The 27,582-nt window shown below is 53.5% G+C and overlaps 7 protein-coding genes across 7 annotated transcripts; 3 read left to right on the top strand and 4 right to left on the bottom strand.

Moving 5' to 3' along the window:
* Positions 1 to 242: 242 nt before the first annotated feature.
* Positions 243 to 3,038, bottom strand: ACET3X_009178 (uncharacterized protein; the record flags this gene model as incomplete). The annotated part of the gene is made up of 6 exons (XM_069455343.1): positions 243 to 337; positions 390 to 612; positions 664 to 1,436; positions 1,486 to 1,597; positions 1,644 to 2,231; positions 2,289 to 3,038. 6 exons carry the CDS (start codon positions 3,036 to 3,038, stop codon positions 243 to 245), a joined length of 2,541 nt encoding a protein of 846 aa, XP_069303255.1.
* A 1,940-nt stretch (positions 3,039 to 4,978) lies between these two features.
* ACET3X_009177 (uncharacterized protein) lies at positions 4,979 to 9,508 on the bottom strand (the record flags this gene model as incomplete). Its single annotated transcript, XM_069455342.1, has 4 exons — positions 4,979 to 5,524; positions 5,589 to 5,703; positions 5,914 to 5,925; positions 6,558 to 9,508. The coding sequence occupies 4 exons, from the start codon at positions 9,506 to 9,508 to the stop codon at positions 4,979 to 4,981; spliced, it is 3,624 nt and encodes a 1,207-aa protein (XP_069303254.1).
* A 305-nt stretch (positions 9,509 to 9,813) lies between these two features.
* Positions 9,814 to 10,821, bottom strand: ACET3X_009176 (uncharacterized protein; the record flags this gene model as incomplete). The annotated part of the gene is made up of 1 exon (XM_069455341.1): positions 9,814 to 10,821. The coding sequence occupies one exon, from the start codon at positions 10,819 to 10,821 to the stop codon at positions 9,814 to 9,816; it is 1,008 nt and encodes a 335-aa protein (XP_069303253.1).
* Positions 10,822 to 11,473: 652 nt separating this feature from the next.
* Positions 11,474 to 12,709, top strand: ACET3X_009175 (uncharacterized protein). The gene is made up of 4 exons (XM_069455340.1): positions 11,474 to 11,744; positions 11,800 to 11,952; positions 12,007 to 12,075; positions 12,132 to 12,709. The coding sequence occupies exons 1-4, from the start codon at positions 11,585 to 11,587 to the stop codon at positions 12,455 to 12,457; spliced, it is 708 nt and encodes a 235-aa protein (XP_069303252.1). The 5' UTR covers positions 11,474 to 11,584; the 3' UTR covers positions 12,458 to 12,709.
* A 3,495-nt stretch (positions 12,710 to 16,204) lies between these two features.
* On the bottom strand, positions 16,205 to 16,808 carry ACET3X_009174 (uncharacterized protein; the record flags this gene model as incomplete). The annotated part of the gene is made up of 3 exons (XM_069455339.1): positions 16,205 to 16,383; positions 16,480 to 16,681; positions 16,728 to 16,808. The coding sequence occupies 3 exons, from the start codon at positions 16,806 to 16,808 to the stop codon at positions 16,205 to 16,207; spliced, it is 462 nt and encodes a 153-aa protein (XP_069303251.1).
* Positions 16,809 to 19,859: 3,051 nt separating this feature from the next.
* On the top strand, positions 19,860 to 21,033 carry ACET3X_009173 (uncharacterized protein; the record flags this gene model as incomplete). Its single annotated transcript, XM_069455338.1, has 2 exons — positions 19,860 to 19,992; positions 20,042 to 21,033. The coding sequence occupies 2 exons, from the start codon at positions 19,860 to 19,862 to the stop codon at positions 21,031 to 21,033; spliced, it is 1,125 nt and encodes a 374-aa protein (XP_069303250.1).
* A 761-nt stretch (positions 21,034 to 21,794) lies between these two features.
* ACET3X_009172 (uncharacterized protein) lies at positions 21,795 to 27,304 on the top strand (the record flags this gene model as incomplete). The annotated part of the gene is made up of 7 exons (XM_069455337.1): positions 21,795 to 22,809; positions 22,874 to 24,225; positions 24,280 to 24,843; positions 25,267 to 25,546; positions 25,598 to 25,680; positions 25,734 to 27,149; positions 27,218 to 27,304. 7 exons carry the CDS (start codon positions 21,795 to 21,797, stop codon positions 27,302 to 27,304), a joined length of 4,797 nt encoding a protein of 1,598 aa, XP_069303249.1.
* Positions 27,305 to 27,582: the final 278 nt, after the last annotated feature.

The following is a 27,582-nucleotide window of genomic DNA, read 5'->3' as shown; positions in this document are numbered from 1 at the left end:
TATGATGTGAGGGCTTGTGTAGTCCTATTTTTGGATCCACAACCTCGCCTATCGGAACTATTTTTTTCTTTTGGTTAATTAGACCGACGGTAGACATACTCAGATATTCATCAGATTTGTTTTACGCCTCGCTCCACAAAACTGTAACTCGTATATAAGAAGCTAGAAAATGACTCGCGATAGCCATTTCTCATGACTGGGTATCAAAAAACATAATGGAGCAACATGACACAAGCGAAACATTACGCTCCAGCTTCCTTGAAAAGCTTTACGATCCATTCACTTGAAGTGGACCAGTGCGTTGCGGCAAACCCGGTAAGCGGCGGCTGGAAGCGATCTGTGCTGGTTAACATATGACTTGCAGTAGCGGATCTACAGTACCAACGTACCGGGCTTATTTCGGTCAAATAGATTCGCAATGAGTGTGACATATGCGAAGCCTTCTGCATCAATATGACCTCGCTCCCGGAGTTCCTCCGGATTGTCGCGTGCTAACTTGAAGGGCGAGTAGCCGCGGAGAATGCACCGCCAGTGATAGAGCAGGACTGGGAAAGCGAATTCCCACTTTTTGATCTGAGTCGTCACTACGCTGCTGACCTGGTTCTCGATCAACTAGTGGCGTCAGAAAAAGCATAGTGTGTACAACAAGCTCGCCAAACTTACTGTCCCATTCTTCGACTTGATGTAGTCTTGCGCACCGTGGTGGATGTACTCGAGGTTCCAGAAAATGACGTAGAATGCCAGGAAAAGTTCGTACCAAGGCTTGATTCTAGGCTTGAAAATCAACGTCGCTAGCTCCTTGACGAAAAGCTTTTCCAATTTTCGGAGATACTTGACTGCCGCGACGTCCATTTGGTGGGTTATGGCGCCTGGGAGTGGGCGATCGCATGAGTTTCGGTCGTATGCTTCATAGTCGCTACGGCCAAGTCTACGATAGTCATACTCGCGTATACCAGGTATATTTTCCGTGAAGACCGAGCCATACCCTTGTGAGACAACCGAGAGACACTGTAGTCGCATTGCTAGGTCCAGGGCTTTACTTCCAGTTACCCTCCGCATGCGTACCACTTCCTGGTAGGTATGGTAGGCGACTTCGTCCTGCCGAATGCGAGCAAAGATCCACTCTTCAATTGCAGGTTGGAGGCTGGAGAAGTAGCGTTCGTAGGCCAGGACAAGATTCGCGGTATCGTATATGGCGTATGCCGGCTGCTCGACTGATGGCACTTGTCCATCTCTGTTTGACCAGACAGATGTCGCTACATCGAGTGGGCCGCGTGTCGGGCTGTATGGTCGAAAGGCGATGCGCAAAGGCTGTGCGTTGGGTATGGGACCGTAGCCGGGGAGATTCCAGATAATTTCCATTTCGTAGAGCTGGCTGTTGTGTATCCAGTCGTAACCGAGGAACTCGGCTTCCTCTTGGTGCTCACGCCCGTTGCCTGTTCAGCGGTGAGAATGCTTCAAGCAAGATACACAGCGATGACTTACACCGACGTATGAGACTTGCATCTTCGAGATGCTCTCTGTAACACGGCTCGCGAAATGACCTTGCATGACCTGTGATCTTGTCGCACTTTTCGCACGGGTCTCCTTCGTCACACTACGTCTGTTAGTCCTGCGTTCGTTCCAGTGGGGAATGTGCATACTCCAGATTTGTAGAATCTACAACGGACGCATATACGCTTGGTCTTGCGCATAGTATGGGTCTTCTCCCTTTGCCTTTCCTGGAGAGGGCCTTTTCGCTTGGACACCTTCAGCTTCTCCTGTCGCTCAACGAACGACGAGGGAACCTTGGCTGCTTTCTTCTTTAGTGTTGGCCTATGCTGAGCTAGTAACTGGGTTGGCCGATTGACATGCTCGACGGAGACGTGATGCTGTGCGTAAAGTTCCTGATCAGGCGGTGCGTCGGCGACATTCCAGTCTCGACGTATGCCTTGAGGCGTGTCATAGACAGTGGGCACATTGGAAGCTTCCACGGAGCCGACTATGGGCCAGGGAATCGTAGATGAGCCATGATCTCTCGTGTCTGGAGTTTTGGTGTTGACAACATCGCTAGCATGACCCGAGTACTGCTGGGGCGCTTCCCAGGAGACGTCTTGATGCAATGGCACCTGTGGCGCATTGTTTGCGTGCAACAGAACAGGCTGCGGTTGTGAATGCGATAGCTGTGGGACTGGAGGTAGCTTCTGAGCATGATTCGAGTACGGTGGGTCTACCGTATTGGCGGGGGACTCCTGGGAGACTTAGTCGCGGACCCAGTGCAGGGCACAACATTGCTTGTGTGCACTTACTGACGAAATGGGCAGCTCGTGAAAGCGTTCGGTACTGCGAAACGCATGGTCCTGAGGGGAGGCCAGGGGCAATGCATGGCCTAGAGTTAGCGCTGGCTGGTGCTGATAGGGGTGTTGCTGGTGCTGGTGCTGGTGCTGATAGTGCCGCGAAACAGTGGGAAGTTGATGCGGCACGGACGCGGTCCCCTCTGCATCGCAATAGGGGACGGTTGAGCGCGCCGTGTAATGCTGCTCTGGTCCAGCATGCTGCCACTCCAGAGGGGCTTGTCTGACGTAACCAGCCCAGGCAGTTGGCGCAGACTGTGGGAGCGAACCAGCGGAGTCGACTCCGACCGGAGGGTAATGTAGGAATTGCGCCGTTGACGGGCCGGCAGCATACGAGTCGTGACTGGGAGGGTTATGGTTATGGTTATGGTGCTGCTGCCACGATGCTAAGCCATACAACGGGTCGTGGTTGCTGGTGGGGAAGTCCTGGTAGTGCGAGGGAGTTTGGGCGGCATTCCTGTACTGCGAACTGGTGGTAGACATGGAGGGCTGCGGCTGACTGCGTACAACTTCAGAGGACGTGTCGCGAGGGTGCGTGTCGCTCATTCGCTTAGAGGCAACGGGCAAGATCCGTGTAGCAGGGAGACGATGGCGGCCTGGGCCGTAGAGCAAAGCCGACGACACGGTAGATCGTTGCTTTTCGAGTTCGATGGTAGGAAGGCTCGAGGAGGCACCAAAGGCAGGTCGAGAACCACACTGGTTCATTATGTCGGTGCCATGCATGTCTTAGCTTCCGTTAGGGCTGCATCTCCCCGCAAACCTGCCTCGCGTACCGAACAAAGACACGACTCTTGTCTTGCTCCCGCAGCTAAGCAGCTCGTTATCCATTATTCCGGTGCTTGTCAAACTTTATTGCACCTTTGACGTTGTTGCTGCTGCTGCTGCTGTTGCTGTGGTTGTTGTTGCGCCAACCAAGTCCGCCCCCGTCCGTCCTTGTCGAGATTCTTCCAAGGTTCCATCAGGAAAATCGCTTGCGAGACGGCAAGCCTGTCTATCCATCAACGGAGTTTTGTCCCATCCAATCGCCAAAACCCAACCCCAAGTAAACTACCAATCCGGCTTCAATGTCTCAACTTGATTCATGCACCCCTAGGTGTAATGACAGGGCGAGCAAGCTTACGGCCGTCAAAGAAACCTTGGGTCGTCTTCTTTCACTCCTCGGGCGGAGTAAGCATGCTTCGGCGCGGTACTGCACTGCTTTAAACGAGCTGCAAGATTAGATTCTGCCATGTACCTTGGAACTGAATACTACATTGCTTTACTATCAGTAGGGCGTAGCAATGTTGTTCCCATCTGTACAAGGCGTACGCCTAGCTACACCAGATGACTTGGATCGCATTTCAATTGTTGCGGCTGCCGCGTTTTTTTCGTCACCCACGTTCAAATTCCAGCGTATCCATTACCAAAAGTTCCCTTTGGACACGATAGCTTCGTACTTTGTTCAGTACAAGAAAGCCATGAGAGATCCTGCATGCGTGGTACTCGTTGCCGAAGACGTTCTCGACGAAGACGAGTCTGAGCATGTCTACGACGCGATACGCGAATCTTTCAAGGCGATGGCGCTGCGACGAAGAGGCATTGTAGGAGTATGCAGTGTTCAGCTTAAGCGCGAATCTGCATACATCCACAAGTTCCAGCCTCCAGACATGCTGGCTGACCTCAATGAGCGGCTAGGTGCTCACGACCTCGAAAGAGATCAAAGCATCGAAGCTGTGAACATTTACGATGCAGTCACGCGTCAAGCGAAGCTCAGGTATGCATGACCGAGACATGCCAACGGATATTGCTGACAGCGAAACAATAGGCATCTTGAAGGTAGAATGCGTCTCTGCACTTTGGCAGTAGCACCTTGTTATTGGCGAAGGGGTCATGCACGAAGGCTAGTGAGCTTTTGTACCCAACTAGCAGACCTCGACGATGCCATGTTGGTATGTGCGGCTGAATCAAAGAGAGGGCTGCTCGGTTAATAGGATCTAGGGAGTATCCGCGACGCCTTGTGGTGCCACGGTGGTCTCGAAAGCCGGATTTCAGGAACGGGATTACGTCCGTTACACGCCCTTGACGACGGCGCCTAGAGTGCAACAGGACACTATGTGTACGGCTGGGTTTGAGCTCTGGTGAGAAGGATAGGCCTAACATGCATGAGCAAGAGCGCTGACCCCAAGTTTCAACTGCAGGATCGGGGTGCGCTTGCCTGGCGGAAAATGTGGTTCCGAAGGCATCGTGACTTGTTCGGAGAGTCCGACCATTTCGAGCTCGGCATCAGCAACATCATCGGTGTGAGATCTTGGCGATCTGCAGCCACGTTGTCCAGTGGGGCCAGGGCGTAACGTGTGGTGAGGTTGATATTAGTCTCATCGGTGCGGATCATCTCGTCGGGCTTGCATTTTCCGGTCAGATAGCTGCGAGTAAGCTTAGTAGGGACAATGACAAAAGACTGCATAGAGAAGCTAGAACCGAAACGCAGACCTCATCCACTACGAACATCTCGGGAATAAATTGAACCAACTACCGATTATACCCATTGGGTCCTCCACCTTGCTCACGAACAATGTCATGTGCGTGGAAGAAGGCATAGCTGTCTCAGCAACTATCAAAGACTTGCGCGTGTGACTACAACACCGATGGAGATGCGCGCTGCGTAATCAAGACTTGCTCTTCTTCGCCTTGGCCTTGGTCGGCTTCTCCTCTTCCTCTTCCTCGTCGTCATCTTCATCATACGCCTTTCTCTTCCCAGCAACTCTTGTGGACTTTCTCGTCCCCTCTGTTCTCTCCTTTGCTGCCTTCTTCGGTGCGGCTGCCTTCTTGGGCTCAGCAGATTTCTCTGCTTTCTTAGCACCGGCTTTGGCACCCGTCTTTTTTGCGCCGGTGTTGGCTTTGGGCTTCTGCGCACTTGGAGGAGCCTCTTCTTCTTCTTCTTCTTCTTCTTTCCCCTCCTCCTCACCATCTTTGTTTTCCTTCTCCTCACCATTCTCCTTCTTCGCCTCTTCTTTGTCGTCTTCTTTCAACGACTCTTCCTTGGCTTCATCTGTCTCTTCCTTCTTCTCCTCCTGTTTCTCTTCCTTTTCTTCGGCCTTCTTCTTGCCTTTGGACTTTTGTTGTGGGGCTCCCTTTTTCGGCTCGTTCTTGCTGCCAGGTTCGTTTTCATAACCTCCACCCTTCTTTTCGTACTCCTTGGATAGCTTGCTAGCCTACATGTCGTATTAGTCTAGGTACAAAGCAATGCGTCCATATTACAAGTGGCTGCAAACTTACCTTCCATGCGCTCCATTGTCCCTTTCCACCACCGTCCTTGTTTGTCTCGTTTTTTACTTCCTCCTTCACTTTTTCCCTAAGCTTAGGATCTGTTGGCTTTCCCTTGCTAGACGGCCTATGCAAGTGGGTATTCATAGTTAGCCTAGACTCAAAACGTGTATCATCAAACTTGATATGGGTGACTCCTGCGCAAAGTCATGCGTTGAGAGCTTTGCCGCAAAGCCCTGTAATCCTTCTCAAACGCGCTCACGATCAACCACAACAACGCGCCAATTTACCATCCTATTCGCGACTTTGGCTTGGGAAGAAAACTACGCCTACATACATTTTGCAGGACCTGTTGTTTTGGCAAAAAATATAACCCCGTCGATTTGGTATAAGTAGCAAAAGTGAAAGTCCAATTCGTACGCAGGTAACAGTCGCGTCGCGGTCGCGTTCAGCTATGTACCCGCTCAGGTGCGCTTGGTGGCTTTGTTTTGATACCGGTAGAAGGAATGACATCACGACTCCTGAATTGGCTCTTACCTGCACGTGCGCTGCCGTGTACCACCCATTCCGGCTTCCGCGAAACTATTGAATGCTTGGCGAGAAGCGAAGTTTAATCTCAGCTCTGGCAGGAGATTGCGGCGCCACAAGGATCGTAGAGCAATGGGGTGTCACATGTCTGTGATTTCAATGCGGATGAAGAATAGTATCCTGTTCATGTGTACTGTCTCAACACTCCCACTAACAGGGCAATCATCCCACCGACTCAAGTTCTATCTACCTTCGCTTGTTTTCCCATTGCTACCTTCACTTCTTCGTTCATCTTGCTTGAATTTCTTCTCTGCATCTTTGATTATCTTCTCTGCCTCACCCATGATATCACTGCCAACCCTCCATGCTCGAAGTATCACACCCTGCTCGCCAAGAACTTGTTCCGCATGCGCCCATCTCTGGCGCCAAAGCTGCTCCTTCTTTGTACCGTACTGCTCGCCTGCAGCACCGCCCAGCGTACTGCCGGTACTGGTGCGATTGATACCTTGTCGCGGCACGGCAGTAGAGAAAGGCTGAGATGTTTGCGCAGATGTGACCTGTGGGCGGGTATGATAGGGTATAGAGGGGGCGTGTTGCCATGCTGACGAAGCTTTGGAGCTTACGTAGGATGCTGCGCTTGAAGCTGTATCGCGATTACCACGACGAGGTGGAGGTGGAGGTGGACCTTTACGAACACTAGTGACATCTAGACTAGACGCATTGGAGCCAGGCTCTTCTGTTGATCGCAATGCAGGCAAATTACTGTAAACAGACCATAGCTTATCGCGAGCCATGCCAGCGTAAGACTGCTGATCTGTTGATGCCTGACTCTGGTAGCTTACGGATGGTTTGGGGCCCACTGGAGGCCTGAAAGGCGCTGAAGTGCTTGTTTTCTCTGCGTTACTATCCTGCTGTGCGAGCGGGCTAGATTGACCGATTGCGGTCGAGGTCTTCCGGGGTTTTGGTGGCTGTGGTCGTGGGTTGGATGAGGGCAGGGTATTGGAAGACGTAGATTCGCTCGATGGGCTTCGTAACGCGACTGGCTTCTTGGGAGGCGGAGGCGCAAACTTGACACTTGCGTTCGATGCGACTGACGAACGATGTCTTTCATTGTCAGCCTGGGTTTCGCTGTTGAATTTGCTGAGGGCAGGCGAGTCGTCTACTTCATCGTCGGACGAGAGGTCTATTAGATTGGCCGGAGAACCTCTCTGTGATGTGCTTTGCGAAGAGGGCTTCCTTGCAGGCAAATTTGGCTGTTGCTCGTTGTTGGTTTGCGGAAACATTGACTTGGAACGCTTGCCATTGTCCGCATCCATGTCACGTAAAGATGCTGCAATAGCAGCTCTCAGCTCAGGATCGGTCTCTTCAGACGGCGGTCGAGCCTTGGTAGAAGCAGCCGAGCTCCCGCCACTGGTACGCTGGTTTGACGACGAGGAACGATCGCTAGGCGAGAATCCAGTAGAAGGGTCGAAGAATCCCGGGCTATCCGTGGTGGTAACATCGCGAATGAACACGGCGACAACTCGTCCTGGGTTCTCTAGTACAAAGTCGGTATAAACCTCCAGATCAGCCTCACCACTATCGCCGACTAATATGAAGTTCCGCTCTGGGAAGTCTCTTGCTATCTTATCCAACGTGACCTTCTTCCTCTCAGCCACGGGCTCAAATATTCCCTGGAGCATGCCGCTGTATTGTTTCAAATGGAACGAGCCTGGAGGTAATCCAGCTAACTCGAAGTACTTTGAGATGACAGGGTACAATTGCCAGGGTGAGTTGGAGACGTAGTGGAACTTGACCCCCAGCTCTGCCATCCTATTGTACCACTCTCTGACACCATCAATAGTGAGATCAACAAGATCGCGGATGAAAACATTACGAAAGATCTCACGGGCGCCGCTCCCAATTGCGGAGTGCTTTATTGTGTCGTCGATGTCACTGATGACACTAATTCCTTGCGAGGAAGTAACGATTACTTCTTCTGTTGCCGAGAGCTTGTCTGAGGCTAAGATGCGAACATGGGTAGGCACAAAGTCCAACGCCGCGCTCATACTAAAATGACCTGCAGCGTCGGTGTACACAGTCCTCTGTTTGGATATCTTCTCGTTGTAAAAGAAGACGCTGATGGGTGTGTTGGCCATTGGTATGGCAAGGAAGTGTCGCAGGCGGGCCATTAGGCGGGCGTTGGCTTCGGCGAGTTCTGACGCGCTCATTTCAGAAGGCTGGTTCCACGAACCCCGCTTCTGCAACGGTTGGATACTGGCCTCGCTCCTCATCGAGTCTTTGGATGTGCTGTGAGCGAGTTGGTGGGTCCTGCCATTGTTTGGTCGCATGCTGCTCCCGGTCTCTGTTCGATATAGTTGTGTATCGTCTATATCCTTGGCAGGCTTTTCACTGTAGGCACCGCGTGCCGCCGCCCTCGCCTCTCTCTCGCCCCGGCGTAGGATTTCCTCGGCCTCCTTGGCCGCGATGGCTTCATCCTGCTGAGCGTCGCGCAACTGGGCCCGTTCGCGAAAGCCATGCCGTTGCGGGCTTGTATCACGGCTATTATCTCCAGACGAAGTGGCCGGCGTAGCAGGCGCCTGTACACCAACGAGCTGGCGTGCAAGTCCAATGAACAGCCGCTGCTTCCGCGACATCTGCCCCCTGTGTGGTGAGTATATCCAGCCACGAACGTCAACGTCAACTACTGCATTGTCGTCCTCGTAGTTGTTCCATTGCTGCTTCCAGAATTCAGCGTCGCCGGCGCCGGCCGAGTCTCGAACATCGCGCCCTTGGCCCTCGGTTTCTTGTATAGTACCTGGTTGTGCTTCTGGCTTCCTCTTGATGTGTCTCCTGGCATAGCTGGGAAAGAGTATCATCTCCTCCCGGCCGCTCCGGACGACGGCTGCATCAGGGAAGCCGCCGGGCGTGTCGTCCTCGTAGTCGTACTGTGCTTCTTTGCTACTCCAGTTGGATGCATACTGTTGCGTGTAGGTCTGTCGCAGTTCATTTGCAGCCTTGAGGTAGCCCGCCAGCTTGCGTCTCCGCGTGCCAGGCTCTCGCGCCTCGTAGCTCTCTTGGTACGACATGGCTCGATTGCCCACTTCGGTGTTTCCAGGGCGCTTGGCTATCTGCTGTCGTCGCAGCCGTGCGGCATCTTCCAGATAGCTGCGGCCACTCAACCTCCGTGTGTAGCCCCGTAGACGCTGGAAGATGGACTGTTTCCCGCGCGCCCTGACGGCCTGGCGGTAGACGATGTACTTGTATATGCGCGACTTGGCGTTCTGCTTGAGCGACGGGAATGTCTCGTGGCGGAGTTTGGAAAGATGGAGGCGCGCGCGTGCCCGACTCCTGGGGAACAGGTAGCCCAAGAGGGACGAGGGAGCGTGGGCGGCGGGCTTGCGGCGGAAGGGCGATTTGGGCATTCAGCCGACTCTGCGGCTGCAGCTGTCTTGCCGTACGGAAGGATTGATGATATGTGCAGGCTGTGGAGACTCGAGACGCATCTTCCAGGCAGGCGTTGATGATGCTCCAACCCGGCTGCGATACGTCATGTCGAGGTGCATGCGCCAACCCGCGTGCCTAGCCCACGCAGCCCCCCCAGCTGGGGTCTGGTCTGGCCCAGACGGCATCTTGTTTGGCAATTCACGACCATCGCACAACACAATTGCGTGGCAAGATTCTCGACATTCTGCTTCATGTCCACTCTGCACTCTGGCTACGCTAACTTTCACCGCTTCGACAACGCCGCGTCGATGGCCTGGTTCACACCTGCCACGTCCTTGTCCAACGCATCCACAATCTCCACCCACATTCTCGCACCCAGCTCCTTCATCTCAGGCCCTCGCAAGCTCGGCCCGTCCGGCTGAATCTTGTCGTGTCGCCAGAACCTTCCGTGCAAAGCTTCGCCCTGTGTCGTTCCACTTAGCACCATGTTCGCTGCAGCAGCAGGCGTTCTCATGAACAAAAAGATGAAGAAGAAAGCCAATACGTGTACACCAGGGAAGAAATGATCGCGACCTAGATCGGTGTTGACCCAACCGGGGCAGACGCTGGTAATGATAACATCGCCTGACGATATTTCGTCGGCAAGCTTCTTGGTCGCGTACATAAGGAAGACTTTGGAGAAGCTGTACTGGCTTCCCTCCCTATGGTTTTCTTCCCTGTTGTAATGATCAAGTACGCTGGGCTTCTGACGGACTTCAGGCGCGACAACGGCGCTCTGGTGCAGGCCAGAGTTGACAAACTCCAGGATAGGAATTTTACCAGTGTGTTGTTTCGACTTTTTGAGTTTTGGCAAAAGTAGAATGGCCAGGAGGGTTGTGGACAGTGTGTTGACCTGTATGTCTTCCTCCCACCCATATTTCGACTGTAGAAACTTGACACGTCGAGTGCCGGCATTCAGCACTGCTATGTCCAGATGGTCAAGCTCGTTTGCGCGCTTTGCGAAGGCCTCTACAGTGTCGTAGGACATCATGTCCAGCTCCCAGACGTCCAGCTGATCGCGGCGTCCTAGACGAGCCTCCAAAGCAGACTTGGTCGATTCGCCTCTCTTCAAATCCCGTACCGCCATGACAACTTTGGCGGCACCCAGTCTTGCAAACTTGAAGACCGCCTCTACACCGATACCGGAACTCGCACCTGTGACAATGATATTCCTTCCGGTATAGTCTTCGTGAACTTGTTTTGGAGGTGTGATCCATTTGTGCTTGAAGACGCTGTACATAGCAGCAGCCATCGTGAACAGGAGTATCGAATGTGTGTGGTTTACCGATGGATTTGACTGAACAGTACTGTTGAAGGACGAGGTGTTGAAACTCGGTATTGTATGGGTGACGGAACTGGGATTGGATGAAGACGAAGAAGGGAGAGTGCGTAGAGACCAAGGGTCGCCCTTGACGTAGCGCTATGCTGCGGCGTAGCTCGGCTCCGATTCGCCCATTTCTATACCTAGGTAGTCCTCCTCTCTCGATTGCACAACGATGGATGCTGGACAACGGAAGAATAAGAGCATCGCCTACCCGAGCAGAACCAGGCAGGATGCGCACTTGGTGACTACAGGACTGCCGTGATATGTGTATAGTGCGTGTGCTGAGGTCAATACTGAAGCTGCGCAAACACTACCTGGGTACCTAGTTGTCTGTTCAGGTGGACGCATGTCTCTTCCAGGAGCTTGTTTCCATGACAAGACCAGGCTTGGGCAGACAGCGCTTCATATTTCAGAATGAGTGCATCAGAAGATAGGCAAGGAGTCAGAGTTGGGTGGCAGATGGGTGCAAGCATGCAAGACCGTCTCCTGCCTTGCAATGTTCATGACTAGCGGGGCTTGGCATACGCGAACGGTTGGCGATTTAGGGCAGCGTCGACGACGTAAACACCGGGCGAAGGCAGAACAAGACGTACGCCGCCTCGCCATGATAGCGCCACATCCATCGCCCTCTTGCAACCGCTAAAGAAACGTCGCTACCGTCCCCTCTCCATCTACCACCAAACTCGACGCAATGGCTTTCAACCAGCGCCCACCCAGAGGCCCCGCGCAGGCTGGAGGAGCCCCGAATATGGCCCCGGACTTCAATGCCATGCTTCAGCGCTCTATGCAGGCGCCGGGACAGCTCCAGCCCCAAGTCTCAGAACCCCCACGAGGCCCATCGCCGTCTCTTGGTGAGCCATGCCCGCCGCCCGACCGGCACAATGGCGCCGTGCTAACGCCGCCCAGGTTACGAAGGCGTATACAGTGCCACTCCACCCCCGCAACACGGCCCCAATGTACTCGGTGGTGCACGAGGGCAGGCGCCGCCGCCAGTACTGCCCGTCGACCTTCCGCCGCAAGCCTTCCTGACATCGGCGATGCTGTTGGACATGGTGGACAGTAGGGAAACACCTTGCATGGCACCTCAGAGGACATGACGTTGACACGATCCAGAAAAGGTTGACGTATTGCTGCGCGACGAGAAAGAGTACATTGGCATATTACGGTCATACGACCAGTTCGGTGCGTCTACCATCAGCTCTCTTCGCATCATTGGCACATGAGCTGACAACGTACAGCGAACCTCGTCCTCACAGAATGCTATGAGCGAATAGCAGCCCGCAACCCCGACGCATCGCCTTCGTCCGACCCCTCCATCCCACGTTGGCTGATAAACGACGTCAAACTCCCTGGCGTCATGACTGTAAGAGGCGAGAACGTCACCATATGCGCAACCGTCGATCTCGACCGAGAAGAACACCCCAGAGGCGCAATGTTCGCCGAAGAAGACCAAGTACGGGCGCTGGCAGCAGCCCAGAAAGCAGAGAAAAAGGAAACCGATTTACGGAAAGCAAAGGCGCTGAAGCAGGCTGGTATTGAGCCTGGGTTCGGCATGCAAGGGTAGTCGGCTCCAGACCAGCACATGACGAAAAGGCAGAAAAAAACGGGGAAAGGGGATATGAATTATGACATGAATACATTCGTGGCATGGGAAAGGGAATCATTGCGATCTCTGGATAGCTACGTTTGGCTGTGGTTATGATATCAATGATACCAGGACACTATGTCCACCGGCGATGGGGCACCGTCTCGACTGCGAGTCTTTGTAAATTTGACTGATCTGGCTCAAATAATGTGCCGCCATGTTTGACAATCCACGTCAGGGATCTGTCGTTTGGATTGTTTGAATTACCCGTCTCGAACGCCCTCTTGAACTTTACACTGTGCTACCGGCTAATTCGTATGGTTGGTCGGCATTGAATCTAGTCTGGAATCCCATCATGCCGCCACCGGAGGTTTGGGGAGTAACTTACCCAGAGACTCTTTTTCTGCTTCAATAGGCAAAGGCTCTTGAGCATAGAAAACTCTTGCAGTCGCTAAGCACACTCTACTTGCTTCACCAGGGACACGGCGCATAACAAGCAAAATGTGTATGCAACCGCAAAGGTACTACCGCACAAAGTTTATTGACAGTATTACATTAGCTTGCACGAGCATCAACACTCATCCCATCGCAATAAACTTCCATAGACTACTCCCTAGGACGCAAGAGGCTTATGACGGCTGATTTTGCTTGTTGAAAGTACTTATGCAGTTGCATGTCTTGATGAGCAAGGCTAGCAGGATATACACCTCTATTAGTGATCACCAATATGGACAATAGCTCGCAGCATGATGCAGCCCTGAACTTAGCAGCAGTGTGGTCTGAAGGCGCTAGCCCAATCTTCGTAGGTACCAACGCGTGCGTAAGCCATGGACACTCGGAGTGACCAGCGCGTGTTGTACTATCAATGTATGCAAGAACAGCAGCGAGGGATGGCGCAGAGCGATAGCTGACATGTTCAGTGAGTGTGGCGTAAGCCGATGCTTGCAAATCCGTGGCTTCATTGGACATAGCATCATCTCTATATTGTGGACATGGCAAAGCGGAAACGCCGAAGCGGCCGTCCGAGCTAGCCACGCTGGCTCTTCGCCCAAAGACGCCAGGGCTAGACAGTGTTGCTCTTGTCCTCGCCAGAAGGAGCTTGCGGACCAGACAACGGCACAAGTCAACGTATAACATTTGGTCGCAGATAGCGTAGCAGAGAGTCGGGAACGAGAGACGATATGTATGGGCCCGGTCCTCACTTCTGGCATGATGTGGCTACAGCAAGCCGTGTGCTGTCAGATGCAGCATGAAGCCTGCTTCTGCATCAGGCTCCACCAATGTACATGAAGCTGCGCCTGGTAGGTATCATGCCCAGCTCAACTGCAGATGCTAGGCCCAGTCATCTTGACGGCACTACTCCGCAATCCACCAGAAAAGTATACGTGGGCGTCAAAGCCGAGCTACCGAGCATATTCGCGTGATCGTAGTACGGTGCGGGTGGAGCCTTGGACACAGGCATCGGGTTCGAGGTGGATACGGTGGATACACGTCTGCAGTGAATTGTATCGGTGACGGAGCTACGTCCGCCTCGTGGAGGGGTCACCGGGTGGTCCGTCTCGTTGCTACGATGAAGGTGCAGGCCCGCAGGGCAGGATTTCTCGTGTCACTCTGCGGTGCCACGCGGTCGTGCTACCACACGGAAACCTACAGTCAAGATACAATGAGTTTGTAAGTGTCACTTACTGCTGCTGTTCGGGAATCCCTCCAGGTGAAGGGCATATAGTCGCCACTACCCGACAATCTCATCTCAACGGCCAGCATGGACTTTCGATCATTCCGTGAGACGGTACCAGCTTACAACCCGCAATAAGGTCGGCAGCATGGAAAACGCAGCGGGAGCCCTGGAGGAGAACAGGGAAGGCGTCGGAGTAGCCTACGGAGAAGAGCAGCCGTCTAACGGCAGCTAGTGCTCGCCTTTTGCGGGTCTTGGCAGCTCACCAGAGTGAAAGACTCCTGGACAAGAGGCGAAGCTCTGTGGGCAAGATGCACACTAACTGACATCAGAAATGTCTTGATTCGAGCTGCAGCAAGGCCGTCGGTCATGGTAAGCATTGTCCAAAGCGCGCAATGCGTTTCGTCGATTTGTAGAAGGCCGAGTCCAGAAGGGCAATTCTCTGGCTGAAATGTCGAGTTGTTTGACTCTCGTCTTCCGCGAATTAGAGGAAGCGTCCAAACTGTGTGCGAAGAAGCATCGATATGGAAGGAGCTAGCAGGCGCGGTATAGCGATGCGGGTAGTAGCGACTGTGCCACCCAATTCACTCCCAGTGACGACGCGTGAACGTGGACTGCATGACGCGTATTGCAGTCTGCTCAACAAGGCGGTGGAGTACAGAGGCAGCAAAAGACCGTTGTCTACAAGAGTTTGAAGATGGGATGTGGGTGTGGCCACCCTTTGACATGGATGAGGGCAGTACTAGTTGCTAGGGTACCATACTTTGGAGGCAGTCACGTCGGACACGTTCTGTCACCACCCTTCACGACCTTCTCATCTTCATCATCGAGCTATCATCCATTTCGGTATTGCCATCCAAGATGCCGTACATGCCCATGTTCTCCGACACAATGGCATGGTTGCCACACCAACGTGCGACTTCTCTCTCATGTCACGACGCTCCTGCAAGAGTTTCTCCGCCAGCGAGCCGAGAACACGTGTGCACGCCTATAACCCCTTGGTTCCCTTGAAGCGCGACACTCTAGGCATGTCCGATGGGTTCTGCAGGCGATGGATATCCATTACCTACGCTTCCAGCGATGGACAGGAGTGCCTCGGAGTAGGAGCAGGCCCATATGGTAAGCAGCTGACACGGTAGCAGGGACAACCAAACGACCAAAGGATTCTGGTCACGGCTCGAAAGGACACGCCGTCAGCCTGTTTGCAGCTGCGTCATACAAGATTTGCGTTGCGCTTACGCACCTCGTCTCTACCGTCATCGGTCCTCACCATGCAACGACGTTGGCACGAGCCACGGATACAGGTGGTACGATCTTCGACTGTTAGCAGCGAATGAGTCGTGCCCTTGAAACAACACAGTATACAAGGCTGTGGTAACTCCAAATGCTGCTGCAATGCATTGCTCTTAGTTTGGGGACATGCAAGTACGCAGCGTCAAAAAAGAAAAGGCCAGAGGGGACCGGAAGATAGGACGCACGGTCTAGAACTAGGACTGTTTCCGACTCTTTCGAGATTGGGCTATATGCACAATGCACGCGGACGGAAAAGCCACCACGCCAAGACCAAGTGCATGCTGTGTACCAATCAATAATGAGCAGCCAGCGTCGGAGAATTGAGACGTTTCGAGGACTGCAGGTACAGGGAAAAGCAAAAGATATTGAAAGTAGGCAAAAGCTGGGTTGGACGGCATACCACACCCTCAGCACTGCCCGGGCTACGTACCAAAGCACTATACACAAGATCGAGTCGAACGCGCTCGGTGTGGCCGCACCGAGCACTGCGATCATATAGTCAGCTTCTCACGAATCGATGTCTCTTGCCGATGCGTCTCCTCGAAGCCTCCCGCCGCGATTGCACAAAGGTAGCTTGCTGGATCCTATCGCGCTCCGTCTCATTGTGAGGTGGTTTCGCTAGCTCGCTCTATCCTCGTTGTCCATACCGCGCCTTGCGGTCGGGGTATTAGGCTCGAATACCGGATGTTGGTCGGGTGCTCCTTTGTCGACATTGAACGCGCGCTGTAAAAGACAGATTTCCTCCGATGGTTTGGGTACTACACATCCCGTATTGGGTCGTATGGACGAGTCTCGCTTGGTGAATATTCCGTTCGCTGTGGGCTCGATGATTGAACGCTGCTGTCCGGAGGCGATTGGGCTGTCTGTACTTGTATTGCTGACCCCGACCCTGACCCTGAGCTCGTACTGGGCATTCCTTGTAGCATGCTGCCGGCTTCTGCAAACCATCTGGATTAGCTAATGTACTTGTACAGTGTGTTCCTACAGCTGACCGCTAAGTCGAGTCACCAGAGTCGGGCAGCAATGCACATACCGTATTTCCGTTGGATGTCTCGGAGGAGCTGTGACACTCGCCATTTCAGAATTATCATCTCGACAGGTGGAATACCCTCAGCTCGAAGGCGGGTATTGATCCTCTCCAGCATTTGTTCTTTCTCGTTCGCGGGGATGAGGATCCATCTTTTCCAGTCAGGGTGCGCCTCCGCAAGCTGCCTGGCCTCGTCTTTGGTTATGAACTAGTCTCGTTAGCCAAGCATACCCTTGCGACAAGAGCATACCTACATAGAATCGGTCCCATTGTTCCTGGCTGTGGTTTGCAGCTGTTCGGGCCTCTTGCACCGTCGCATTTATCCGAATACTCATGGCGACTGGATGACCTGGGGACAACGAACGACGCTCAAAGAAAGCCAGCTAGTTTCTGGAATCACAGGGAGCAAGAGAAGCAGGAGATTTTAGGGCACCGCGGTCTACCCCCCGCTTCCGCCTAGCCTTGGCGAGATTTGTTTTGGAAGAGGCTGAGGTGAGGAACTGTGACGGTGCTCGCAGGGCTCGGGCCTTAGAAAGTCGGAATCGGCGGTGGCTGAAATGCTTGTGCGTCATTCTCGACAGGATGTCATTGGCAGAGAAAACTTCCAGGAAGAACCGCAATTTCTTATGCCTATTGTCTCTCGATGGTACTCCTACGAGATGTTGGTTCTCGGGTCATATTGCCCTGGTGGTGAGCCGCGGACAGCGGACGATCAGCCTTTGCTGTCAAATTTCATGCCGTACACCCATTTGAATGTTCCAGCACGGACATTCGGTATCCTTCGGCACCACCACGTTCAGTCATTCCATGAACGATGCGATTGTTTTTCTAATTGCGGCTACTATCTGTGGACATGCGTAGCACAAATACAATACAGGTTGTCAAGAAGCATTCAGCGCAGAGCAACCGGTCACGCGTTCTTTCGCCTGACCAACACGAAGATTATTCAGGAGGTGCGGGATCCTTGTCAGAAAGAGCGCTCTGCCGCAGCCGAGCGCGGAAAATTCGATACTGTACGCGTTCGGCCGCTATGGTCGATCAACCGTGTACGCGGACCCGGGGTCAGACTTGATAGCCCAGGTCACTTTTCCGGCCCTAACCGGCCCGAGCCTCATTGTGCAGCACGTTCCAGGGCTATCCTGGAGAAGAGCTGAAGGTGTGGGATGATACACCACAACGTTTTGCTTTGCCCTCTTGTCTTATTCTTCTTCCACATTCAGATCCCCAAATTTGGGCCTGAAACCTACCCCAGGACAGACCTCTCCTTGCTTCATCTGGTACCACGTCCCTGATAATGTCACTTTCTGGCTCCCACGGCGACACTGCGGGGCATTAGCTGGGACGGCAAGTTACGCCGTGCACCTTTGACTATCGATACTGCTGCCCACGTCTTACGCCACGCCTCGCGTGGGACTGAGACAAGCAACACCAGACTCGTGGTCATCGTCTGTAACGCTACCTTCGGCTACGCCACGCGACGACACTAGCCCAGATCTCAGTTCGGTGCACCGCTACACCAGGTCAGCTCTCTGCAACCCATCAGCAAGACGCGGGTTGCACGGCATGGGGGCCAATGCGCGATTTCAGCCAGATCAGACTTGACTGCATCATCGAGCATGTGACGGTGTGTATGAATATTCCGAGTTGGAAAGGCGCAAAACGGCGTCTAGCAAAAGGATCGTGACACCAAAGTTTTGTCCCACTATTGGATGACTCGAATCCAACACTGACCGCCCACGTCAGGCGAACTCACCGGTGGTTTGCTCACCATCGAGACCTGACTTGCTGACAGTTGGCGGCGTTGTCAACTTCGTCCATATTGCATAGCTCCAAAAACCCCCACACTAGATGTCTGTCCCGCACGATTGCATCCGCCGTGCCATCACCGCCTTGATAAATCCGCTTGATTAACATGTAGTACTTGTTGTTGAGCCTGGACACTCTTTGTAAATGGCGTGTGGCCAGCACATCTCCTCCAGTTCCACAATCCCAATGTTTCTTGCTTAGGGAACGCAAGCAAAATTATGAAGTCACAGAATGGAACTTTTCTGAAAGCCTTTTCGCGGCCGTTAGTATGGAGATGGGAGGACTGAACAATGCCATAGCTATCCTTACCTTGGTCCTTCGACACGAAGTGCCGGAGTGGTTCAGTAGTACACGGTTCGGCACCAATCTTTCGTGTCATATTGAAATGACCTGGACCGTATCACTTCGCAGGGACAGGAAATAGGAGGACCGACATTCACATCTCAGCTTGGCGACGTGCATGCAGACGTTTCCATGTGCACGTTGCAGTCCTGCAGCCTTATGCTCGACATCATCCAGGGAAAGCGAGCGGTGGGGCAAATTCGGACAATAACTTTCTTCTTCTCAACGACTTCTTCCGCTCTTTCAGTCTTGTCAGAATTCTGGGGCTGCTTGCTTTTACAGTATGCGGCCACCGGTTGATGAACTCCATCATCGTCCGGGTTACTGAATTGGCCCTAGTGTCACTTCTCGATTTGATCGCCGCGACAATTCTTCTTGCTTGCTGGTCCTTCGTTTGATTTCTCATCTCCTCATCACATTCTCGATTTTGGCCGGGACGTACAGGGTCGTTTCAGTTTGAACGAGCACATATAGCTCATTTATCCTATCCTGCAACGCGTACTAGGCGCTCGGAAACCCCGTTACGAGAACTTTATCGAAAGTGAAACACGATATTTCTTTTCGAATCACCCGAGAAACATCAGGCTTATCTGAGAGGTGAGACTGAGGACCCTGCGGGATTATTTCACGTTCACATTCGATGAGCTTGCAGCTTGGAACGCCTCCGCCGTCACGCGGAGAAGTATCTATGACCTTTCCTACTGTCGAGTCTTGATCGCGTGGTCGTGGTTAGTCTTGTTGTTCCCGCCTCCTATGTCGGGCATGATTCGCGTTTCATTGTCACGCTGGTTCTGGCAAGATCGTCGCGGATATATTACATCGTTGGTTAGCACCGGAGGAATTCAGAAACATTGTCTCCATGGACGCCGACTTTTCTGCCCAACTGTCGCCCATTTTGCAATCCTGTCTTTCACGTGGCACATGAGGGGGAATAGTCTACTAGATGCGATGCGGTAGCTGTTGGTCCGTCGCGTTTGTTCTAAACGTGGTAATTGAATGGAAGTCCCGCTGGTCTTTCGTGCACCAATTACGACTATACCACGGCCTTGGCTACTATGCTACCCCACAAACTAGAGCGGCTTTGGTGTACAATTGCCATATGACCTAATATGAAGCGGAGTGTCTTGTGCCGTTCTGCTTCAAGTAAGTATTGACTGTGGTCGTGATGGATACCTATAAGTGCTCTCTCGAATGCCATAGCTGGATACTCATCAGCAGCAACTCGGCAACTCGATTCCATGAAGCTGCTTTCAATCCTCTCGCTTTGCGCAGCTGTGGCGGCGGCTTTGCCCGCAACAACTAATCTGTCACCACGAGCCTCAATCTCAAAAGCTGATGGCCTCAAGTTCAACATTGATGGTGTGACCAAGTGTGAGTTTGTAGATTGGTAGTCGTTTTTGCATTGCTCACAACATCATAGACTATGCTGGCACCAATTCGTATTGGATTCCTTTCTTGACGAACAACAATGATGTCGACGTAATCATGGGTCATCTTGCTACGTCGGGCCAGAAGATACTCCGAGTATGGGGTTTTAACGACGTCAAAACCATCCCTGGTTCTGGCACAGTATATTTCCAGTCCTTCTCTGGATCCTCTGCCACCATCAACACAGGTGCAAACGGCCTCCAGCGCCTGGATGCCGTAGTCAGAGCTGGGGAAAAGCACGGCATCAAGCTCATAATCAACTTTGTGAACAACTGGACTGACTATGGGGGCATGGCGGCCTACTTCTCCGCCTGTGGCGTAAGTAGCAACGCACAGTGGTACACAGCGGCCAAATGTCAGGGCATGTACCAGAGCTACATCAAAGCCGTCATTGCCCGCTATCGCAACTCTAATGCTGTGTTTGCGTGGGAGCTCGCCAACGAGCCGCGCTGTAATGGCTGCCAGACGTCTGTCCTGACTGAATGGATCCGCAAGACGAGTGACTACATCCGCTCTCTCGACCCGGACCACATGATCACCGTCGGCGACGAAGGCTTCGGTCTTGCGGGCGATGGTTCTTACCCCTACCAGTTCGGCGAGGGCATAGACTGGGAGGCAAACTTGAAGGTGGGAAACATTAGTTTCGGTACCTTTCACCTCTACCCGGACAGCTGGGGCGTGAGCAATGCGTTTGGCGACGGCTGGATCAAGGCACATGCGCAGATTTGCAAGAAGGTCAACAAGCCGTGTTTGTTTGAAGAGTATGGGGTGCCGAGGAAGGAAGATCATTGTCCGGTGGAGGGTGGGTGGCAGAAGACCAGTCTGTCATTGAAGGATAGTGGGATGGCGGCGGACTTGTTTTGGCAGCTGGGTGACACGGTGAGGAGTACTGGGCAGCTGACGCATGACGATGGACATACGGTCTACTATGGGAGTGCGGATTGGAAGTGTCTGGTTGATGACCACGTCAAGGCTATTGGATAGGCATGTTGGACAGACAGTTTGAATATGAGGGGGGTTTGTGCTCTGATTAGCTCCCGAGGTCATGACGCGAAGCATGGGAGTTTGCGGCGACGCGTGCTGTGAACACCGACACTCCAACTACCCTACCCTACCCTACCCTACCTGAACCTGATAGCCCTCGCCGCACCCGACGACTTGTCACAAAGGGCCACCATGCAGCACTGGCCTTGTTGAGACAGGCTGATGTCGCCTACTTACAGCCTGATTCTGCTTGTTTGCTTTACTGCCCGCGTCCACGCTGCACACCATGGAAAGCGCGACAGGCGTCGTCCAGCTTCGCGAACGGCTAGACGCGCTCGCAAGGCGCAAGCAGCAATGATTGACGGCGGCGTGTTTGCGACCAGATGGGCCTGGATGTGGTTTGGGGGCCGTAATCCTACGCCACAAGCGAATAGCTTGCAGGCGCCCAGAGACACAGCTGAACGTGCGTGCGACGACTGCGGACAGTCGGGTCATAGTAATCCCCTCACAGCCTTAATTCTCAGGTCTCTTACCAACCAGCCTTGCCATGTTGTCTCTCTTTGTTGCGACAGTCCATCGCCTTCCCTCCCTGTCGTGAACTCTTCCCGCTGCACCCACGCGGAGCCGCTCACTTGCAGCCCTAGACTGTACAAACGCGACGCTACGCAGCCTTCCGCGAATACGGTCCGCAGAGAGCACTATAAGAAGAGAAGGCTGAAACGTAGGCAACGGCAGAAGAGGGGCGGTATACGCCAGGCATCATGGTCGATCGTCGGCCACTCATGCACGAATCCTCGGATCTTTCTGAGAGCTCAGACAACACACCCGCACTGCCCTCGCTCGGATTCTCCAACAGCTCCCACACTCTTGGGATTGCTACCCCACCGTCTGCACGACCGAACCACACGCGGCACCAGAGCGACACCGCCGCTGTCGGCCGCAACACACCAAGCATCGTCCCAGAGGAGGACGACGAGGACGAGCATGTCTCGGACAGCTTCCAAAGAGGCACGGATAATGGGCTCGGCATAGCACAGCCTGGCGCGACTACGCAGACGGCCAGGCGTGTCAGCATACAACCCATCCCTCGACGAGCTGTTGGCCCTGGTCCCAAAAGCCCGCCCACAAAGACCTCTGGCACTTTCTCGCCTCCAGGTTCGGCCGATCCATACTTTGGGGGCTTCCCCAAGAGCTCGAATGAGTCCACGCCAGATCTACGACGGGACAGGTTCAGCCCCAACGTTGGCGCGGCGAGTCCCGACGTCGGCACATACGAAGACTTTCGGCATGGCATACTGAAGAATGCAAAGCAGAGCAACACCAGTGTGAACGAGTACGAGACATACATACATGCCTCTGATACCGATGGGCTCAGAGGAGGTGGGGCCGCTCCCTCGATCAAGTCGGCATACGAGAACGACTTTCGCCCAATACATGAGTGTGCGACTACTCGAGACTTTTATCATCCGCGCTTCACTTGGCTCAACTTGTCCCTGATCATCATCTCCTTGTTCTCGTGCTTGTTTTCAGGAATCTTCCTAGCCTTGGCTATCCGCGCGCCTCACTATGGTCGGCGCATTACCAGCCATGGTCCTATGACGCCATCCGACGCTATTCTACTCACTACTGTCATGGCCAAGCTTATCGAGTTGTCCTTTGTCACAGCTTTTGTAGCCTTCCTTGGACAGGTGCTTAGTCGAAGGGCATTCATGAAAGACCATGGTCGAGGTGTCACGCTTTCGGAGCTTAGCATGTGGAGATGGGTTGTGCAACCTGGTAAGCAACGACCTTGGAAGAACTACATGCGACCTGTGTACTGACCTCTGACACCAACATCTAGGCACATTGATCACTCACTGGGAGACCGCCAAATATGCTGGGCTCTCTTTCCTGGGAATATTGAGTTTATTGAGTGCTATCTTGGCGACTCTCTATTCATCTGCCGCCGCCGCTACTGTTCAGCCCATGCTACGAGACGGCAATTGGGATAACGGGTTGGTTTTGGCTGGTCGTGTCAAGAGCGATTTCGCAAATATCAACTATCTCAAAGCACTGTGCCAGACGCCTATCCGCACCGACAAAAACCACCAAGGCGAGACTTGTCTACAGATGGAACATGCTGGCCAAGGATACCACAATTTTCAGCGGTACCTTTCCGACTGGGATCTATCAGCCAGAAATGGCAACGGCTCTCGAGTCCAGGAGCTACGGCCCCAGGGCTTCGGACTTTTGTATGAAAATACCACGGTTGCAGGGCAATGGATCGACATAATCAACACTACTGAGGTATCCAAGAAACACCGTAGAGCTATCAACAACGTAACGATGGCAATGCCCCACGCGGGTGTTTTCGCTGCTGCTCGCGACCAGAGAAACGGGATCCTGCAGCCTGAAGAGCTGAACTCCGAAGGGACTTACTCACTACGTGCTTCGGTGCCATCACCTGTTTTGAACGTGTTGTGCGTCAACATGAACGAGACTGAACTGGAGCCTATTGTATATGCCAAATGGCCCAACGCTGAAGAGGTCGACCTCATTTCCTGGGGCAATGTCCCCGGTATTAGAGACAACGCGACTACGGTCAACAAAACTGTGGTGGATGAAATTTTTGGTTGGGACGTTAATGGCACAACGACACTCAATTATCCACCCGTCTTCGGCAAATACCCCAAGCCTTTTAACACGATCTTGAATCACACCAGCTTCGCCTGGGGACGGCCAGCAATTTACCTTCTGGGACAGGGTGGCCCAGATGATGTTGGCATGGACGGCACGGGCATCTATTCTCTATGCAAGATACACCTTACGGTACGACCAGGATGCAGTACACGACACAATGTCACAGGATCCGGTGCTACCATGGAAGCACTCTGTGAACAACCTGGTGACGACAAAATGGCTTTTGTCGAGACTGGAGAGACAGCTAGCATAAATACCAAGGGTGTGGCTAATTGGCGCGACATAGGCACTGACTGGGCGAACAGCCTCTCACTCGGCACCGGCCTTATGGATGCAAATGCGAGTACTTCTAGACTTTTGACACAGTTGATCCTGAAGCCTAGCAATCCGGATCCTGACAGCCTCCAAGTGGACCTCAGCGATGCCATACCGAGCATGGGGGAGGCTATAGCTGTCTTGGCCGGTTGCACCATGCTCTTGAGCATGATCGATACGCCCTTTGTTACGTTCTGGGTACGTCGGATCATTTTCTCTACTTTTTTTTTCTTTTACTGACTTGGACACTAGAACTATACGCACCCTATGCTCGACGAATACCAAACCCAGTTCTTCAAAGCGTCTCTCAAAGCCCAACAATACGCATCCGGCGGCATGCCAGGTGCTTCTCGAGCATGGGTCATTATACTTGCGCTGGTTTTCTTCATGAACGTCTTTGTCCTCATCTACTTCATTCTCCACCGCGGGCTCGTGACGGACTTTTGCGAACCGCCAAACCTCTTCGCCCTTGCCGTCAACTCGCCTCCCTCACACGTCCTCGCTGGATCTTGCGGCGGTGGCCCGGAAGGCAAACAATACATGGTGAACTGGTTTGTCAACCACGAAGGCAGCCACTTGTACATGGAGCCTGGCGAAAAGTCACATCTCCTGGGCGACCACGGGCACCCGCATGTGCACGGCCATGGACAAAGCCACGGTGTGGTACATGAGACCGCGCCACGAGAGGTCAAAGCTGGCAATAGCTATTTCTCCCATATATCCGAGGTGATCAAACGACGGCTGAGCAGAAAAGACTCTGCGCCGACAAAGCTTCGGCCAGCAAGTGGCGTAGAGAATTTTAGAGGCGCTGCGACTGTAAGACCGGGTAGTATAGCGTCGGCGGACTATGAGATGGAAGACGGGCATACGAGGACGTCGCGGCAGTATCAAAAGCTGGCGAAGAGGAGGAGCATGTTATAAAGCTCCCCGGTTGGCAGCAATGCTTGCATGCATGTATGTAATGTTTATATGTAATGAATGGTCCGATGTGTTTGCAGGAATTCTTTCCCAGAAGACCAGGAGGGTTGGGCGCCCCTGTGATTTTAAGTGGGCCTGGCTTATGACGACAAGGTTGGGGAAGGCCGTCGTGCACATCAAGCTTGTCGCCAAATTTCTGCGACTCACACACAACCGCCCACGCCATTGAGCACTACGATATCGGCCTCGCCAAACGTCCATCTCCGCAATACACTCTTGATCACACGGAGTATGGCGCCCGTGAATGCACCTGCCCCGCAGGGCCCGGGGCCTTTCCCAGTCCAGATTCCCATCGACACGAACAACTCGCTATGGGACCGGTTGTCGAATTGGGCGTCGGAGAACAAGGGCGTCGTCTACACGATTGCGGGCATAACGCTCGTCGTTGGTGCGGGCGGTGCCGTCTACTACTTCTCGAATGATTCCAAAGACAGCGCAGCGGACACAGCAGCAACAAAGCGCAAGAGGCAACGCGAGCGCAAGCGCGCAAAGGAGAGGGCCGATAAGGACTCGGCGCCCAACAAGGCATCTGCAGAGTCCGGTAGGTCGATGCATCACCACCACGACAACGCTTAGACTGATGAGGCAGCAGAGAAGAAGGCATCGGTAGCAGAAACAGCCGAAGACCAACTCCCAGAGGTTGATGAGACCAGCGTAGCCTCTCTATCCGACGAGGTGCGACACTCGTATGCGTCTATCAATCACCCCTCAATGCTGACGATTCGCAGGACCGCAAAGACTATGCCGCAAAACTCAAGGCTGCAGGCAACAAGGCCTACGGCTCAAAGGACTACAACCGCGCCATCGACCTCTACGGCAAGGCCATCCTCTGCAAGCAAGATCCCGTCTTCTACTCGAACCGCGCCGCCTGCTACAATGCCATGTCCGAGTGGGACAAGGTCATCGAGGACACGACCGCCGCCATCAACCTCGACAACGAATACGTAAAGGCGCTCAACCGACGAGCAAACGCATACGAGCAGGTCGAGCGCAACAGCGAAGCCCTTCTCGACTACACTGCGAGCTGCATCATCGACGGCTTCCGCAACGAGAGTAGCGCACAGAGCGTTGAGCGTCTGCTGAAGAAGGTCGCCGATGCCAAGGGCAAGGCTATTCTCGCCTCCAAGGAGAAGAAGCTGCCCAGCCCGACTTTCGTCACAAACTACCTCCAGAGCTTCCGACCCAAGCCAACGCCAGAAGGCCTCGAAGACGACGCTGAGCTTGATGAGGAAAGCGGAAAGGGCCAGCTGCGCAAGGGTCTCAAGGCCATGGCAACAAAGACGGGCGATGGATACACGGAAGCCGCTGCAGCCTTTGATCGCGCCGTCGAGCTTGGAGATCTCGGTGAGCACGAGGCGTTCGCGTACAACATGCGCGGAACCTTCAGCTACCTCAAGGGCGACAACGAGGACGCGCTCAAGGACATGGACAAGAGCATCGAGCTTCAGCCCACACTGACACAGAGCTTCATCAAGCGCGCCAGCATGCACCTGGAGCTTGCCAACCCAGAAGCCGCCGAAGCCGACTTCGCCGCCGCCCTCGAACAGAACTCGAGCGATCCCGACATTTTCTACCACCGCGCGCAACTACACTTCATCAAGTCCGAGTTTGGCGAGGCCGCAAAGGACTACCAAAAGTCCATCGATCTCGACAAGGACTTCATCTTCTCCCACATCCAACTCGGTGTCACACAGTACAAGATGGGCAGCATCGCCTCGTCCATGGCCACGTTCCGCCGCTGCATGAAGAACTTCTCCCAGGTACCCGACGTTTACAACTACTACGGAGAACTGCTTCTCGACCAGCAAAAGTACCAGGAGGCCATTGAAAAGTTCGACACTGCTGTTGAGATGGAGAAGACGAGCAAGCCCCTCGGAATGAACGTCCTCCCCCTCATCAACAAGGCCCTTGCCCTGTTCCAATGGAAGAACGACTTTGACGAAGCCGAGAAGTTGTGCGAGAAGGCGCTCATCATCGATCCAGAGTGCGACATTGCTGTTGCCACCATGGCACAGCTGCTGTTACAACAAGGAAAGGTCACAGAGGCGCTCAAGTACTTTGAGCGTGCTGCTGAGCTGTCGAGGACAGAGGGCGAGATTGTCAATGCGCTCAGCTATGCCGAGGCAACCAGGACACAACTTGAGGTAGGTCACCAAACACGCTTTCTTTCCCCCAGTTAACAACAGCAACGAGTACTAACTACTTTCTCAAGGTACAAGAAAAATACCCCAAGCTCGCCTCAAGACTGGGTGCCATGGGCGCCGCTGCTGGCGGCTTTGGCGCAGGTGGCATGCGATAGATGCCTGTGTTCGGTTCATGATACACCTTCTTCTCCGCCCCATCTACGCCACCTTATACGCTGTTTTCTCTCTGCTCCAAGTCACCTGCTTTTACGCTCTTCTCACCCCTTTGTTCCAAAATGTGTATTTAGTATCGGCAGTTGCGTGAACCCAGAGATTGGAAAGACGGTCAAAGTTGGCCAATGGTTGTTGGTGATGATTACAATGACAGTGACAGAGAACATGTGATCTAGATAGATGTATTGGCCATAGTATACTAGGTTGGTATCAAAGCCTC

This window comes from Alternaria dauci, chromosome 9, assembly GCF_042100115.1.
Source record: "Alternaria dauci strain A2016 chromosome 9, whole genome shotgun sequence".
NCBI lineage: Eukaryota > Fungi > Ascomycota > Dothideomycetes > Pleosporales > Pleosporaceae > Alternaria > Alternaria dauci.
The sequence above is the reverse complement of the archived record's forward strand: the minus strand, read 5'-3'. Positions and strand labels throughout refer to the sequence as shown.